The sequence below is a fragment of the Crinia signifera genome, chromosome 6 (genome assembly GCF_055691185.1).
Source record: "Crinia signifera chromosome 6, ASM5569118v1, whole genome shotgun sequence".
NCBI classification, from domain to species: domain Eukaryota; kingdom Metazoa; phylum Chordata; class Amphibia; order Anura; family Myobatrachidae; genus Crinia; species Crinia signifera.
Window position 1 is genome coordinate 289,040,683 of NC_139222.1, and position 15,915 is coordinate 289,056,597.

At 47.6% G+C, this 15,915-nt stretch overlaps 1 protein-coding gene across 1 annotated transcript in view; it reads left to right on the forward strand.

The window, feature by feature from the left end:
• The window catches only part of ATRNL1 (attractin like 1), a 656,009-nt gene that overhangs the window by 95,521 nt on the left and 544,573 nt on the right, over positions 1-15,915 (forward strand). Inside the window, exon 5 of the mRNA XM_083149894.1 lies at positions 8,206-8,334. Coding sequence (XP_083006020.1) covers positions 8,206-8,334 — 129 coding nt within the window. The remainder of the gene's footprint in view (positions 1-8,205; positions 8,335-15,915) is intronic.

Sequence of the window (15,915 nt, forward strand, 5' to 3'; positions counted from 1 at the left end):
TATAGCGCAGCAGATTCTGTTACAGTGTCTTATATGACGCAGCAGATTCCGTTACAGTGTCATAAAAAGCACAGCAGATTCCGTTACAGTGTCTTATATAGCACAGCAGATTCCGTAACAGCGTCTTATATAGCGCAGCAGATTCCGTTACAGTGTCTTATATACTGTAGCAGCAGATTCCGTTACAGTGTCTTATATACTGTAGCAGCAGATTCCGTTACAGTGTCTTATATAGTGCAGCAGATTCCGTTACAGTGTCTTATATAGCGCAGCAGATTCCGTTACAGCGTCTTATATAGCACAGCAGATTCCGTTACATTATCTTATATAGCGCAGCAGATTCCGTTACAGGTTATTATATAGCGCAGCAGATTCCGTTACAGCGTCTTATATAGCGCAGCAGATTCCGTTACAGTGTCTTATATAGCGCAGCAGATTCCGTTACAGTGTCTTATATACTGTAGCAGCAGATTCCGTTACAGTGTTTTATATAGCGCAGCAGATTCCGTTACAGCGTCTTATATAGCACAGCAGGTTCCGTTACAGCGTCTTATATAGCGCAGCAGATTCCGTTACAGTGTCTTATATAGCGCAGCAGAATCCGTTACAGTGTCTTATATAGCTCATCAGATTCCATTACAGTGTCTTATATAGCGCATCAGATTCCATTACAGTGTCTTATATAGCGCAGCAGATTCCGTTAGAGTGTCTTATGTAGCGCAGCAGATTCTGATACAGTGTCTTATATAGCGCAGCAGATTCCGTTACAGTGTCTTATATAGCGCAGCAGATTCCGTCACAGCGTCTTATATAGCTCAGCAGATTCCGTTACATTATCTTATATAGCGCAGCAGATTCCGTTACAGGTTATTATATAGCACAGCAGATTCCGTTACAGCGTCTTATATAGCGCAGCAGATTCCGTTACAGTGTCTTATATAGCGCAGCAGATTCTGTTACAGTTTCTTATATACTGTAGCAGCAGATTCCGTTACAGTGTTTTATATAGCGCAGCAGATTCCGTTACAGCGTCTTATATAGCACAGCAGATTCCATTACAGTGTCTTATATAGCACAGCAGATTCCGTTACAGTGTCTTATATAGCGCAGCAGATTCCGTTACAGTGTCTTATATAGCGCAGCAGATTCCGTTACAGTGTCTTATATAGCGCAGCAGGTTCCGTTACAGCGTCTTATATAGCGCAGCAGATTCCGTTACAGTGTCTTATATAGCGCAGCAGAATCCGTTACAGTGTCTTATATAGCGCAGCAGATTCAGTTACAGTGTCTTATATAGCACAGCAGATTCTGTTACAGTGTCTTATATAGCGCAGCAGATTCCGTTACAGTGTCTTATATAGCACAGCAGATTCCGTTACAGGTCCTTATATAGCACATCAGATTCCGTTACAGTGTCTTATATAGCGCAGCAGATTCCGTTACAGTGTCTTATATAGCGCAGCAGATTCCGTTACAGTGTCTTATATAGCGCAGCAGATTCCGTTACAGTGTCTTATATAGCGCATCAGTTTCCGTTACAGTGTCTTATATAGCGCAGCAGATTCCGTTAGTGTCATATAAAGCGCAGCAGATTCCGTTACAGTGTCTTATATAGCACAGCAGATTCCGTAACAGCATCTTATATAGCGCAGCAGATTCCGTTACAGTGTCTTATATACTGTAGCAGCAGATTCCGTTACAGTGTCTTATATACTGTAGCAGCAGATTCCGTTACAATGTCTTATATAGCGCAGCAGATTCCGTTACAGTGTCTTATATAGCGCAGCAGGTTTCGTTACAGTGTCTTATATAGCGTAGCAGATTCCATTACAGTGTCTTATATAGCGCAGCAGGTTTCGTTACAGCGTGTTATATAGCGCAGCAGATTCCGTTACAGCGTCTTATATAGCGCAGCAGATTCCGTTACAGCGTCTTATATAGCGCAGCAGATTCCGTTACAGCGTCTTATATAGCGCAGCAGAATCCGTTATAGTGTCTTGTATAGCGCATCAGATTCTGTTACAGTGTCTTATATAGCGCAGCAGATACCATTACAGCGTCTTATATACTGTAGCAGCAGATTCCGTTACAGTGTCTTATATAGCGCAGCAGATTCCGTTACAGTGTCTTATATAGCGCAGCAGATTCCGTTACAGTGTCTTATATAGCGCAGCAGGTTTCGTTACAGTGTCTTATATAGCGTAGCAGATTCCATTACAGTGTCTTATATAGCGCAGCAGGTTTCGTTACAGCGTCTTATATAGCGCAGCAGATTCCGTTACAGTGTCTTAAATAGCGCAGCAGGTTTCGTTACAGCGTCTTATATAGCGCAGCAGATTCCGTTACAGCGTCTTATATAGCGCAGCAGATTCCGTTACAGTGTCTTATATAGTGCAGCAGATTCCGTTACAGTGTCTTATATAGTGCAGCAGATTCCGTTACAGCGTCTTATATAGCACAGCAGATTCCGTTACAGCGTCTTATATAGCGCAGCAGATTCCGTTACAGCGTCTTATATAGCGCAGCAGATTCCGTTACAGCGTCTTATATAGCGCAGCAGATTCTGTTACAGCGTCTTATATAGCGCAGCAGATTCCGTTACAGCGTCTTATATAGCGCAGCAGATTCCGTTACAGCGTCTTATATAGCGCAGCAGATTCCGTTACAGTGTCTTATATAGTGCAGCAGATTCCGTTACAGTGTCTTATATAGCGCAGCAGATTCCGTTACAGCGTCTTATATAGCACAGCAGATTCCGTTACAGCGTCTTATATAGCGCAGCAGATTCCGTTACAGCGTCTTATATAGCGCAGCAGATTCCGTTACAGCGTCTTATATAGCGCAGCAGATTCTGTTACAGCGTCTTATATAGCGAAGCAGATTCCGTTACAGTGTCTTATATAGCGCAGCAGATTCCGTTACAGTTTTATATAGAGCAGCAGATTCCGTTACAGCGTCTTATATAGCGCAGCAGATTCAGTTACAGGTTATTATATAGCGCAGCAGATTCCGTTACAGCGTCTTATATAGCACAGCAGATTCCGTTACAGCGTCTTATATAGCGCAGCAGATTCCGTTACAGCGTCTTATATAGCGCAGCAGTTTCCGTTACAGCGTCTTATATAGCGCAGCAGATTCCGTTACAGCGTCTTATATAGCGCAGCAGATTCCATTACAGAGTCTTATATAGCGAAGCAGATTCCGTTACAGGTTATTATATAGCGCAGCAGATTCCGTTACAGCGTCTTATATAGCACAGCAGATTCCGTTACAGCGTCTTATATAGCGCAGCAGATTCCGTTACAGCGTCTTATATAGCGCAGCAGATTCCGTTACAGCGTCTTATATAGTGCAGCAGATTCCGTTACAGCGTCTTATATAGCGCAGCAGATTCCGTTACAGCCTCTTATATAGCGAAGCAGATTCCGTTACAGCGTCTTATATAGCGCAGCAGATTCCGTTACAGCGTCTTATAAAGCGCAGCAGATTCCGTTACAGTTTCTTATATAGCGCAGCAGATTCAGTTGTAGACAGTGATAAAACAAACTGGGTAACAACAGACAGACTTGGAGGTTAGAGGGCCCTGCTGCAAGCTTACAATCTATAGGGACACAGGAGGGAAACAGGACAGGCACCAGTAATAGCATAGCAGTCCCACCAAGTCCAGAAGAAAAGCTATATAATACATGAGTGCCTAAGAGGATAATGCATGTGGTATATAAATGATAGGCTTGCCTGAAGAGTGGTATTTTCAGGGAACGCTTGAAAGTTTGATGGCTTCACCAGCCAGCACTGTGATGCCACAGCCAGGGGAGACTTTTTATATAAGCTTCCTAGACCATCACATCACCCCCTGGCTGGTAAGCCCTGGCCAGGGTCCCTGAGGGAGTAGAGACCCCCCCAATAAAGGGGTTTCCCCTAGGCTTCACCCATCTAGTTCTGAAGCCCGGGGCTGTCCCCGGATCCATGGGCAGTGGGTGCCAGGTTTATATTTTGTATAAAAATAAATAAAATAAAATATCTTTGGATTGTGCTGTGGAACTATAAGTCCCAGGAAGCCTCCCCTTCATGAATCGACTTGGAGAACCACAAGTCCAAGCCTGCATGGCATTAAAGGACCCATTGGGACTAGAGAGATACAGTGCTATTTATACAGTATATAGAGAGATACAGTGTTATTCAAATCCAGTGCACTTGAGGAGCATGAAGGGAATCCAAGTGACATCAGTCACTGGGACTCCCCTCAACCAATCACAGCTGAGCTCCATGGGAGTTTTGCACCTGATTGGATGTAGCCTTCTCCATAGACTTTCATGTTAGGACTTTAACATGGTAAATAGCACTGTATCTCTCTATATACTGTATAAATAACACTGTGGATGACATTCTATGGACTGCGATTTGTTTTTTTTGGCGTTAATTAGACCACAAAATGGCGATATCGCATTTTTCCTTCAAATCGCCAATTTAATGGGATGCTCAAGGGACTGAAATCGCATATTATGTGCGTTAAGGTATGCGGACCAAAAGTGCGACATTAATTCGCATTTTTATCGCATCCAGATGTTTTCGTACAGAAAACTATAGAACTCGCTTATTTAATGCTATGCGCATTTGCACATCGCAATTTTTAGGTGTCTAATTATCGCACTTATTTCAGACCAGGGTCTGTTTGGCGAATGAGCCAGAACCCTGCACAGATCGCAATGTTCTGTGCAGGGTTCTGGTGTTAAAATAAAAAAAAAACGGTTAAAAAAAAAAAAAAACGAGCGCGGGGTCCCCCGCCCGAGCATAACCAGCTCGGACTCATTGAGCCGGTGCTGGTGACATAAAATCAGGGTCCCCGACAAATCGGGGTCCCCTTGATTTCATGAAACCAGCACCAGGCTCAAGGTCCGGCGCTGGTTCCCAAAATACGGGGGACAAAATGACTAGGGGTCCACCGTATTTTGAGAACCAGCACCGGACCCAACCAGCCAGCAGGGTAATGCCACAGCCGGGGGACACTTATTATATAAGGTCCCGCGGCCAAAGCATTAACCCCCTGGCTGGTCAGCATGGGCAGGGGTCCTGGGGAAGTGGGGACCCCCCCAATGAAGGGGTCCCCCCCCCTCCAGGACTTACCAGCCCATGCTGATAGTCCGGGGCTGTCTCCGATGCCCCTGGGCGGTGGGCATCGGGCTGATGAATTGTGTAAAAAAAAGAAGTAAAACTATTGTTTTCTACTGGCGAACTATGAGTCCCAGCAAGCCTACCCCGCATGCCGGAACTTGGAGAACCACAAGTCCCAGCATGCGGGGCATTAAAGGGCCCGCTGGCACTTGTAGTTCTGCAGTACAAAAAATAGTTAAAGAAAACACACTGACACCCTGAAAAATAAAAGTTTAATACACACAGAACACACACACACTGATACTTACCTACCTTGAGCCCGTAGGTCGGTCCCTGGATCCGGGCTCCAGGGCAGAAGAGTCCGGTTCCGGGGCCTTGGTCCTGGTTCCGGGGCTGGTCCTGGGGTTCCGGGGCTCCTGTCCTGAAGAATCCGGGGTCCGGGATCCGAGGTAGTCCCCAGGGGTACCCAAGGAAGGAAATCCTACTCACCTGGTCCCCGGCGACGACCTCGGCATCCTCTCCGGCTGAAGCGCTGCTCCCATCTGGTACCCGCTTACAGGACTTCACCGGCGCAGAGATTTTTCTTCCTCGGCGTCTCTGAACAGAATGATTTCTGGCCAATCAGGAGCCGAGAAAGTCGGCTCCTGATTGGCCAGAAATCATTCTGAATACAGACGCCGAGGAAGAAACATCTCTGCGCCGGTGAAGTCCTGTAAGCGGGTACCAGATGGGAGCAGCGCTTCAGCCGGAGAGGATGCCGAGGTCGTCGCCGGGGACCAGGTGAGTAGGATTTCCTTCCTTGGGTACCCCTGGGGACTACCTCGGATCCCGGACCCCGGATTCTTCAGGACAGGAGCCCCGGAACCCCAGGACCAGCCCCGGAACCAGGACCAAGGCCCCGGAACCGGACTCTTCTGCCCTGGAGCCCCGGAGCCCGGACCCAGGATCCAGGGACCGACCTACGGGCTCAAGGTAGGTACGTATCAGTGTGTGTGTTCTGTGTGTATTAAACTTTTATTTTTCAGGGTGTCAGTGTGTTTTCTTTAACTATTTTTTTGTACTGCAGAACTACAAGTGCCAGCGGGCCCTTTAATGCCCCGCATGCTGGGACTTGTGGTTCTCCAAATCCCAGCATGCGGGGTAGGCTTGCTGGGACTCATAGTTCGCCAGTAGAAAACAATAGTTTTACTTCTTTTTTTTACACAATTCATCAGCCCGATGCCCACCGCCCAGGGGCATCGGGGACAGCCCCGGACTATCAGCATGGGCTGGTATGTCCTGGAGGGGGGGTACCCCTTCATTGGGGGGGTCCCCACTTCCCCAGGACCCCTGCCCATGCTGACCAGCCATGGGGTTAATGCTTTGGCCGCGGGACCTTATATAATAAGTGTCCCCCGGCTGTGGCATTACCCTGCTGGCTGGTTGGGTCCGGTGCTGGTTCTTAAAATACGGGGGACCCCTAGTCATTTTGTCCCCCGTATTTTGGGAACCAGCGCCGGACCTTGAGCCTGGTGCTGGTTTCATGAAATCAAGGGGACCCCGATTTGTCGGGGACCCTGATTTTATGTCACCAGCACCGGCTCAATGTGTCCGGGGCTGGTTATGCTCTGGCGGGGGACCCCGCGCGCATTTTTTTTTTTTTTACTTTGCGCTTTCCTGCAAACGTGCGATTTTCAGACATGAAAATCGCACATTTTCAGGACTAAAGACAGCGCACTAATTTACCGCAAATCGCACCTCTTCGCACTTTTCAGGCTCCAATGCGCATCACATTAAATATGCGAATTTTGACTGAAAAGTGCGATTTGAAAAAGTGCGATTTGCGGCGATGTGGTGCGCTAAAAAAACATGCGCATTTATCTCATCCCATAGAATGTCACCCTGTATCTCTCTATATACTGTATAAATAACACTGTCTCTCTCTATATACTGTATAAAAAGCACTGTATCTCTCTATATACTGTATAAATAACACTGTATCTCTCTATATACTGTATAAATAACACTATCTCTCTATATACTGTATAAATAGAACTGTATCTCTCTATATAATGTATAAATAACACTGTATCTCTCTATATACACTGTATAAATAACACTGTCTCTCTCTATATACTGTATAAATAGCACTGTATCTCTCTATATACTGTATAAATAACACTGTATCCCTCTATATACTGTATATATAACACTGTCTCTCTATATACTGTATAAATAGCACTGTATCTCTCTCTATACTTTATAAATAACTCTGTCTCTATATACTGTATAAATAGCACTGTATCTCTCTATATACTGTATAAATAACACTGTATCTCTCTATTTACTGTATAAACCACACACTATATCTCTATATACTGTATAAATAATACTGTATCTCTCTATATACTGTATAAATAGCACTGTATCTATCTATATACTGTATAAATAGCACTGTATATCTCTATATACTGTATAAATAACACTATATCTCTCTATATACTGTATAAATAACACTATCTCTCTATATACTGTATAAATAGAACTGTATCTCTCTATATACTGTATAAATAACACTGTATCTCTCTATATACTGTATAAATAACACTGTCTCTCTCTATATACTGTATAAATAGCACTGTATCTCTCTATATACTGTATAAATAACACTATATCTCTCTATATACTGTATAAATAACACTGTCTCTCTATATACTGTATAAATAGCACTGTATCTCTCTATATACTTTATAAATAACTCTGTCTCTATATACTGTATAAATAACACTGTATCTCTCTATATACTGTATAAATAACACTGTATCTCTCTATATACTGTATAAACCACACACTATATCTCTATATACTGTATAAATAACACTGTATCTCTCTATATACTGTATAAAAGCACTGCATCTCTCTATATACTGTATAAATAGCACTGTATCTATCTATATACTGTATAAATAGCACTGTATCTATCTATATACTGTATAAATAGCACTGTATCTATCTATATACTGTATAAATAGCACTGTATCTATCTATATACTGTATAAATAGCACTGTATCTCTTTATATACCGTATAATTAACGTTGTATCTCCCCCCCTAGCGGTCTGATAGTCCCGGAGGCGGCTGGAAACGAGACCGTCCCGGAGGTGGTGACCACATCAGGATACGCCTTGCTGCACTTCTTTAGCGACGCTGCTTACAACCTGACCGGGTTCAACATCTTCTACTCGTACGTAATAGGGAGAGGTGCTGCCATATCCTGTCCTGTATACTGACCCCTTCTCCTGTCTATATGTTACCCCATGTGACTTCCTCCCCAGTAATAGGGAGAGGTGCTCTCATATCCTGTCCTGTACACTGACCCCTTCTCCTGTCTCTCTGTTACCCCATGTGACTTCCTCCCCAGTAATAGGGAGAGGTGCTCTCATATCCTGTCCTGTACACTGACCCCTTCTCCTGTCTCTCTGTTACCACATGTGACTTCCTCCCCAGTAATAGGGAGAGGTGCTCTCATATCCTGTCCTGTACACTGACCCCTTCTCCTGTCTATATGTTACCCCATGTAACTTCCTCCCCAGTAATAGGGAGAGGTGCTCTCATATCCTGTCCTGTACACTGACCCCTTCTCCTGTCTATATGTTACCCCATGTGACTTCCTCCCCAGTAATAGGGAGAGGTGCTCTCATATCCTGTCCTGTACACTGACCCCTTCTCCTGTCTCTCTGTTACCACATGTGACTTCCTCCCCAGTAATAGGGAGAGGTGCTCTCATATCCTGTCCTGTACACTGACCCCTTCTCCTGTCTATATGTTACCCCATGTAACTTCCTCCCCAGTAATAGGGAGAGGTGCTCTCATATCCTGTCCTGTACACTGACCCCTTCTCCTGTCTATATGTTACCCCATGTGACTTCCTCCCCAGTAACAGGGAGAGGTGCTCTCATATCCTGTCCTGTACACTGACCCCTTCTCCTGTCTCTGTTACCCCATGTGACTTCCTCCCCAGTAATAGGGAGAGGTGCTCTCATATCCTGTCCTGTACACTGACCCCTTCTCCTGTCTATATGTTACCCCATGTGACTTCCTCCCCAGTAATAGGGAGAGGTGCTCTCATATCCTGTCCTGTACACTGACCCCTTCTCCTGTCTCTGTTACCCCATGTGACTTCCTCCCCAGTAATAGGGAGAGGTGCTCTCATATCCTGTCCTGTACACTGACCCCTTCTCCTGTCTCTCTGTTACCCCATGTGACTTCCTCCCCAGTAACAGGGAGAGGTGCTCTCATATCCTGTCCTGTACACTGACCCCTTCTCCTGTCTCTGTTACCCCATGTGACTTCCTCCCCAGTAATAGGGAGAGGTGCTCTCACATCCTGTCCTGCACACTGACCCCTTCTCCAGTCTCTGTGTTACCCCATGTGACTTCCTCCCCAGTAACAGGGAGAGGTGCTCTCATATTCTGTCCTGTACACTGACCCCTTCTCCCGTCTCTCTGTTACCACATGTGACTTCCTCCCCAGTAATAGGGAGAGGTGCTCTCATATCCTGTCCTGTACACTGACCCCTTCTCCTGTCTATATGTTACCCCATGTGACTTCCTCCCCAGTAATAGGGAGAGGTGCTCTCATATCCTGTCCTGTACACTGACCCCTTCTCCTGTCTATATGTTACCCCATGTGACTTCCTCCCCAGTAACAGGGAGAGGTGCTCTCATATCCTGTCCTGTACACTGACCCCTTCTCCTGTCTCTGTTACCCCATGTGACTTCCTCCCCAGTAATAGGGAGAGGTGCTCTCATACCCTGTCCTGTACACTGACCCCTTCTCCTGTCTCTCTGTTACCCCATGTGACTTCCTCCCCAGTAACAGGGAGAGGTGCTCTCATATCCTGTCCTGTACACTGACCCCTTCTCCTGTCTCTCTGTTACCCCATGTGACTTCCTCCCCAGTAATAGGGAGAGGTGCTCTCACATCCTGTCCTGCACACTACCCCTTCTCCTGTCTCTCTGTTACCCCATGTGACTTCCTCCCCAGTAACAGGGAGAGGTGCTCTCATATCCTGTCCTGTACACTGATCCCTTCTCCTGTCTATATGTTACCCCATGTGACTTCCTCCCCAGTAATAAGGAGATGTGCTCTCATATCCTGTCCTGTACACTGACCCCTTCTCCTGTCTATATGTTACCCCATGTGACTTCCTCCCCAGTAATAGGAAGAGGTGCTCTCATATCCTGTCCTGTACACTGACCCCTTCTCCTGTCTCTGTTACCCCATGTGACTTCCTCCCCAGTAATAGGGAGAGGTGCTCTCATATCCTGTCCTGTACACTGACCCCTTCTCCTGTCTCTGTTACCCCATGTGACTTCCTCCCCAGTAACGGGGAGAGGTGCTCTCATATCCTGTCCTGTACACTGACCCCTTCTCCTGTCTCTCTGTTACCCCATGTGACTTCCTCCCCAGTAATAGGGAGAGGTGCTCTCATATCCTGTCCTGTACACTGACCCCTTCTCCTGTCTCTCTGTTACCCCATGTGACTTCCTCCCCAGTAACGGGGAGAGGTGCTCTCATATCCTGTCCTGTACACTGACCCCTTCTCCTGTCTCTGTGTTACCACATGTGACTTCCTCCCCAGTAATAGGGAGAGGTGCTCTCATATCCTGTCCTGTACACTGACCCCTTCTCCTGTCTCTCTGTTACCCCATGTGACTTCCTCCCCAGTAATAGGGAGAGGTGCTCTCATATCCTGTCCTGTATACTGACCCCTTCTCCTGTCTATATGTTACCCCATGTGACTTCCTCCCCAGTAATAGGGAGAGGTGCTCTCATATCCTGTCCTGTACACTGACCCCTTCTCCTGTCTCTGTTACCCCATGTGACTTCCTCCCCAGTAATAGGGAGAGGTGCTCTCATATCCTGTCCTGTATACTGACCCCTTCTCCTGTCTCTGTTACCCCATGTGACTTCCTCCCCAGTAATAGGGAGAGGTGCTCTCATATCCTGTCCTGTACACTGACCCCTTCTCCTGTCTCTCTGTTACCCCATGTGACTTCCTCCCCAGTAATAGGGAGAGGTGCTCTCATATCCTGTCCTGTACACTGATTCCTTCGCCTGTCTCTGTTACCCCATGTGACTTCCTCCCCAGTAATAGGGAGAGGTGCTCTCATATCCTGTCCTGTACACTGACCCCATCTCCAGTCTCTGTGTTACCCCATGTGACTTCCTCCCCAGTAACAGGGAGAGGTGCTCTCATATTCTGTCCTGTACACTGACCCCTTCTCCTGTCTCTCTGTTACCACATGTGACTTCCTCCCCAGTAATAGGGAGAGGTGCTCTCATATCCTGTCCTGTACACTGACCCCTTCTCCTGTCTATATGTTACCCCATGTGACTTCCTCCCCAGTAATAGGGAGAGGTGCTCTCATATCCTGTCCTGTACACTGACCCCTTCTCCTGTCTATATGTTACCCCATGTGACTTCCTCCCCAGTAACAGGGAGAGGTGCTCTCATATCCTGTCCTGTACACTGACCCCTTCTCCTGTCTCTGTGTTACCCCATGTGACTTCCTCCCCAGTAATAGGGAGAGGTGCTCTCATACCCTGTCCTGTACACTGACCCCTTCTCCTGTCTCTCTGTTACCCCATGTGACTTCCTCCCCAGTAACAGGGAGAGGTGCTCTCATATCCTGTCCTGTACACTGACCCCTTCTCCTGTCTCTCTGTTACCCCATGTGACTTCCTCCCCAGTAATAGGGAGAGGTGCTCTCACATCCTGTCCTGCACACTACCCCTTCTCCTGTCTCTCTGTTACCCCATGTGACTTCCTCCCCAGTAACAGGGAGAGGTGCTCTCATATCCTGTCCTGTACACTGATCCCTTCTCCTGTCTATATGTTACCCCATGTGACTTCCTCCCCAGTAATAAGGAGAGGTGCTCTCATATCCTGTCCTGTACACAGACCCCTTCTCCTGTCTCTGTTACCACATGTGACTTCCTCCCCAGTAATAGGGAGAGGTGCTCTCATATCCTGTCCTGTACACTGACCCCTTCTCCTGTCTATATGTTACTCCATGTGACTTCCTCCCCAGTAATAGGGAGAGGTGCTCTCATATCCTGTCCTGTACACTGACCCCTTCTCCTGTCTATATGTTACCCCATGTGACTTCCTCCCCAGTAATAGGAAGAGGTGCTCTCATATCCTGTCCTGTACACTGACCCCTTCTCCTGTCTCTGTTACCCCATGTGACTTCCTCCCCAGTAATAGGGAGAGGTGCTCTCATATCCTGTCCTGTACACTGACCCCTTCTCCTGTCTCTCTGTTACCCCATATGACTTCCTCCCCAGTAATAGGGAGAGGTGCTCTCATATCCTGTCCTGTATACTGACCCCTTCTCCTGTCTATATGTTACCCCATGTGACTTCCTCCCCAGTAATAGGGAGAGGTGCTCTCATATCCTGTCCTGTACACTGACCCCTTCTCCTGTCTCTGTTACCCCATGTGACTTCCTCCCCAGTAATAGGGAGAGGTGCTCTCATATCCTGTCCTGTATACTGACCCCTTCTCCTGTCTATATGTTACCCCATGTGACTTCCTCCCCAGTAATAAGGAGAGGTGCTCTCATATCCTGTCCTGTACACTGACCCCTTCTCCTGTCTATATGTTACCCCATGTGACTTCCTCCCCAGTAACAGGGAGAGGTGCTCTCATATCCTGTCCTGTGCACTGACCCCTTCTCCTGTCTCTGTTACCCCATGTGACTTCCTCCCCAGTAATAAGGAGAGGTGCTCTCATATCCTGTCCTGTACACTGACCCCTTCTCCTGTCTCTCTGTTACCCCATGTGACTTCCTCCCCAGTAATAGGAAGAGGTGCTCTCATATCCTGTCCTGTACACTGACCCCTTCTCCTGTCTCTGTTACCCCATGTGGCTTCCTCCCCAGTAATAGGGAGAGGTGCTCTCATATCCTGTCCTGTACACTGACCCCTTCTCCTGTCTCTGTTACCCCATGTGACTTCCTCCCCAGTAATAGGGAGAGGTGCTCTCATATCCTGTCCTGTACACTGACCCTTTCTCCTGTCTCTCTGTTACCCCATGTGACTTCCTCCCCAGTAATAGGGAGAGGTGCTCTCATATCCTGTCCTGTATACTGACCCCTTCTCCTGTCTATATGTTACCCCATGTGACTTCCTCCACAGTAATAGGGAGAGGTGCTCTCATATCCTGTCCTGTACACTGACCCCTTCTCCTGTCTCTGTTACCCCATGTGACTTCCTCCCCAGTAATAGGGAGAGGTGCTCTCATATCCTGTCCTGTACACTGACCCCTTCTCCTGTCTCTGTTACCCCATGTGACTTCCTCCCCAGTAATAGGGAGAGGTGCTCTCATATCCTGTCCTGTACACTGACCCCTTCTCCTGTCTCTCTGTTACCCCATGTGACTTCCTCCCCAGTAATAGGGAGAGGTGCTCTCATATCCTGTCCTGTACACTGACCCCTTCTCCTGTCTATATGTTACCCCATGTGACTTCCTCCCCAGTAATTGGGAGAGGTGCTCTCATATCCTGTCCTGTACACTGACCCCTTCTCCTGTCTATATGTTACCCCATGTGACTTCCTCCCCAGTAATAGGGAGAGGTGCTCTCATATCCTGTCCTGTACACTGACCCCTTCTCCTGTCTCTGTGTTACCCCATGTGACTTCCTCCCCAGTAATAGGGAGAGGTGCTCTCATATCCTGTCCTGTACACTGACCCCTTCTCCTGTCTATATGTTACCCCATGTGACTTCCTCCCCAGTAATTGGGAGAGGTGCTCTCATATCCTGTCCTGTACACTGACCCCTTCTCCTGTCTCTGTGTTACCACATGTGACTTCCTCCCCAGTAATAGGGAGAGGTGCTCTCATATCCTGTCCTGTACACTGACCCCTTCTCCTGTCTATATGTTACCCCATGTGACTTCCTCCCCAGTAATAGGGAGAGGTGCTCTCATATCCTGTCCTGTATACTGACCCCTTCTCCTGTCTCTGTTACCCCATGTGACTTCCTCCCCAGTAATAGGGAGAGGTGCTCTCATATCCTGTCCTGTACACTGACCCCTTCTCCTGTCTATATGTTACCCCATGTGACTTCCTCCCCAGTAATAGGGAGAGGTGCTCTCATATCCTGTCCTGTACACTGACCCCTTCTCCTGTCTCTGTTACCCCATGTGACTTCCTCCCCAGTAATAGGGAGATGTGCTCTCATATCCTGTCCTGCACACTGACCCCTTCTCCTGTCTCTCTGTTACCACATGTGACTTCCTCCCCAGTAATAGGGAGAGGTGCTCTCATATCCTGTCCTGTATACTGACCCCTTCTCCTGTCTATGTTACCCCATGTGACTTCCTCCCCAGTAATAGGGAGAGGTGCTCTCATATCCTGTCCTGTACACTGATCCCTTCTCCTGTCTCTCTGTTACCCCATGTGACTTCCTCCCCAGTAATAGGGAGAGGTGCTCTCATATCCTGTCCTGCACACTGACCCCTTCTCCTGTCTATATGTTACCCCATGTGACTTCCTCCCCAGTAATAGGGAGAGGTGCTCTCATATCCTGTCCTGTACACTGACCCCTTCTCCTGTCTCTGTGTTACCCCATGTGACTTCCTCCCCAGTAATAGGGAGAGGTGCTCTCATATCCTGTCCTGTACACTGACCTCTTCTCCTGTCTCTCTGTTACCCCATGTGACTTCCTCCCCAGTAATAGAGAGAGGTGCTCTCATATCCTGTCCTGTACACTGACCCTTCTCCTGTCTATATGTTACCCCATGTGACTTCCTCCCCAGTAATAGGGAGAGGCGCTCTCATATCCTGTCCTGTACACTGACCCCTTCTCCTGTCTCTGTGTTACCCCATGTGACTTCCTCCCCAGTAATAGGGAGAGGTGCTCTCATATCCTGTCCTGTACACTGACCTCTTCTCCTGTCTCTGTGTTACCCCATGTGACTTCCTCCCCAGTAATAGAGAGAGGTGCTCTCATATCCTGTCCTGTACACTGACCCTTCTCCTGTCTATATGTTACCCCATGTGACTTCCTCCCCAGTAATAGGGAGAGGCGCTCTCATATCCTGTCCTGTACACTGACCCCTTCTCCTGTCTCTGTGTTACCCCATGTGACTTCCTCCCCAGTAATAGGGAGAGGTGCTTTCATATCCTGTCCTGTACACTGATCCCTTCTCCTGTCTATATGTTACCCCATGTGACTTCCTCCCCAGTAATAGGGAGAGGTGCTCTCATATCCTGTCCTGTACACTGACCCCTTCTCCTGTCTCTGTTACCCCATGTGACTTCCTCCCCAGTATTAGGGAGAGGTGCTCTCATATCCTGTCCTGTACACTGACCCCTTCTCCTGTCTATATGTTACCACATGTGACTTCCTCCCCAGTAATAGGGAGAGGCGCTCTCATATCCTGTCCTGTACACTGACCCCTTCTCCTGTCTCTGTTACCCCATGTGACTTCCTCCCCAGTAATAGGGAGAGGTGCTCTCATATCCTGTCCTGTATACTGACCCCTTCTCCTGTCTATATGTTACCCCATGTGACTTCCTTCCCAGTGATAGGGAGAGGTGCTCTCATATCCTGTCCTGTACACTGACCCCTTCTCCTGTCTCTGTTACCCCATGTGACTTCCTCCCCAGTAATAGGGAGAGGTGCTCTCATATCCTGTCCTGTACACTGACCCCTTCTCCTGTCTCTGTTACCCCATGTGACTTCCTCCCCAGTAATAGGGAGAGGTGCTCTCATATCCTGTCCTGTATACTGACCCCTTCTCCTGTCTATAT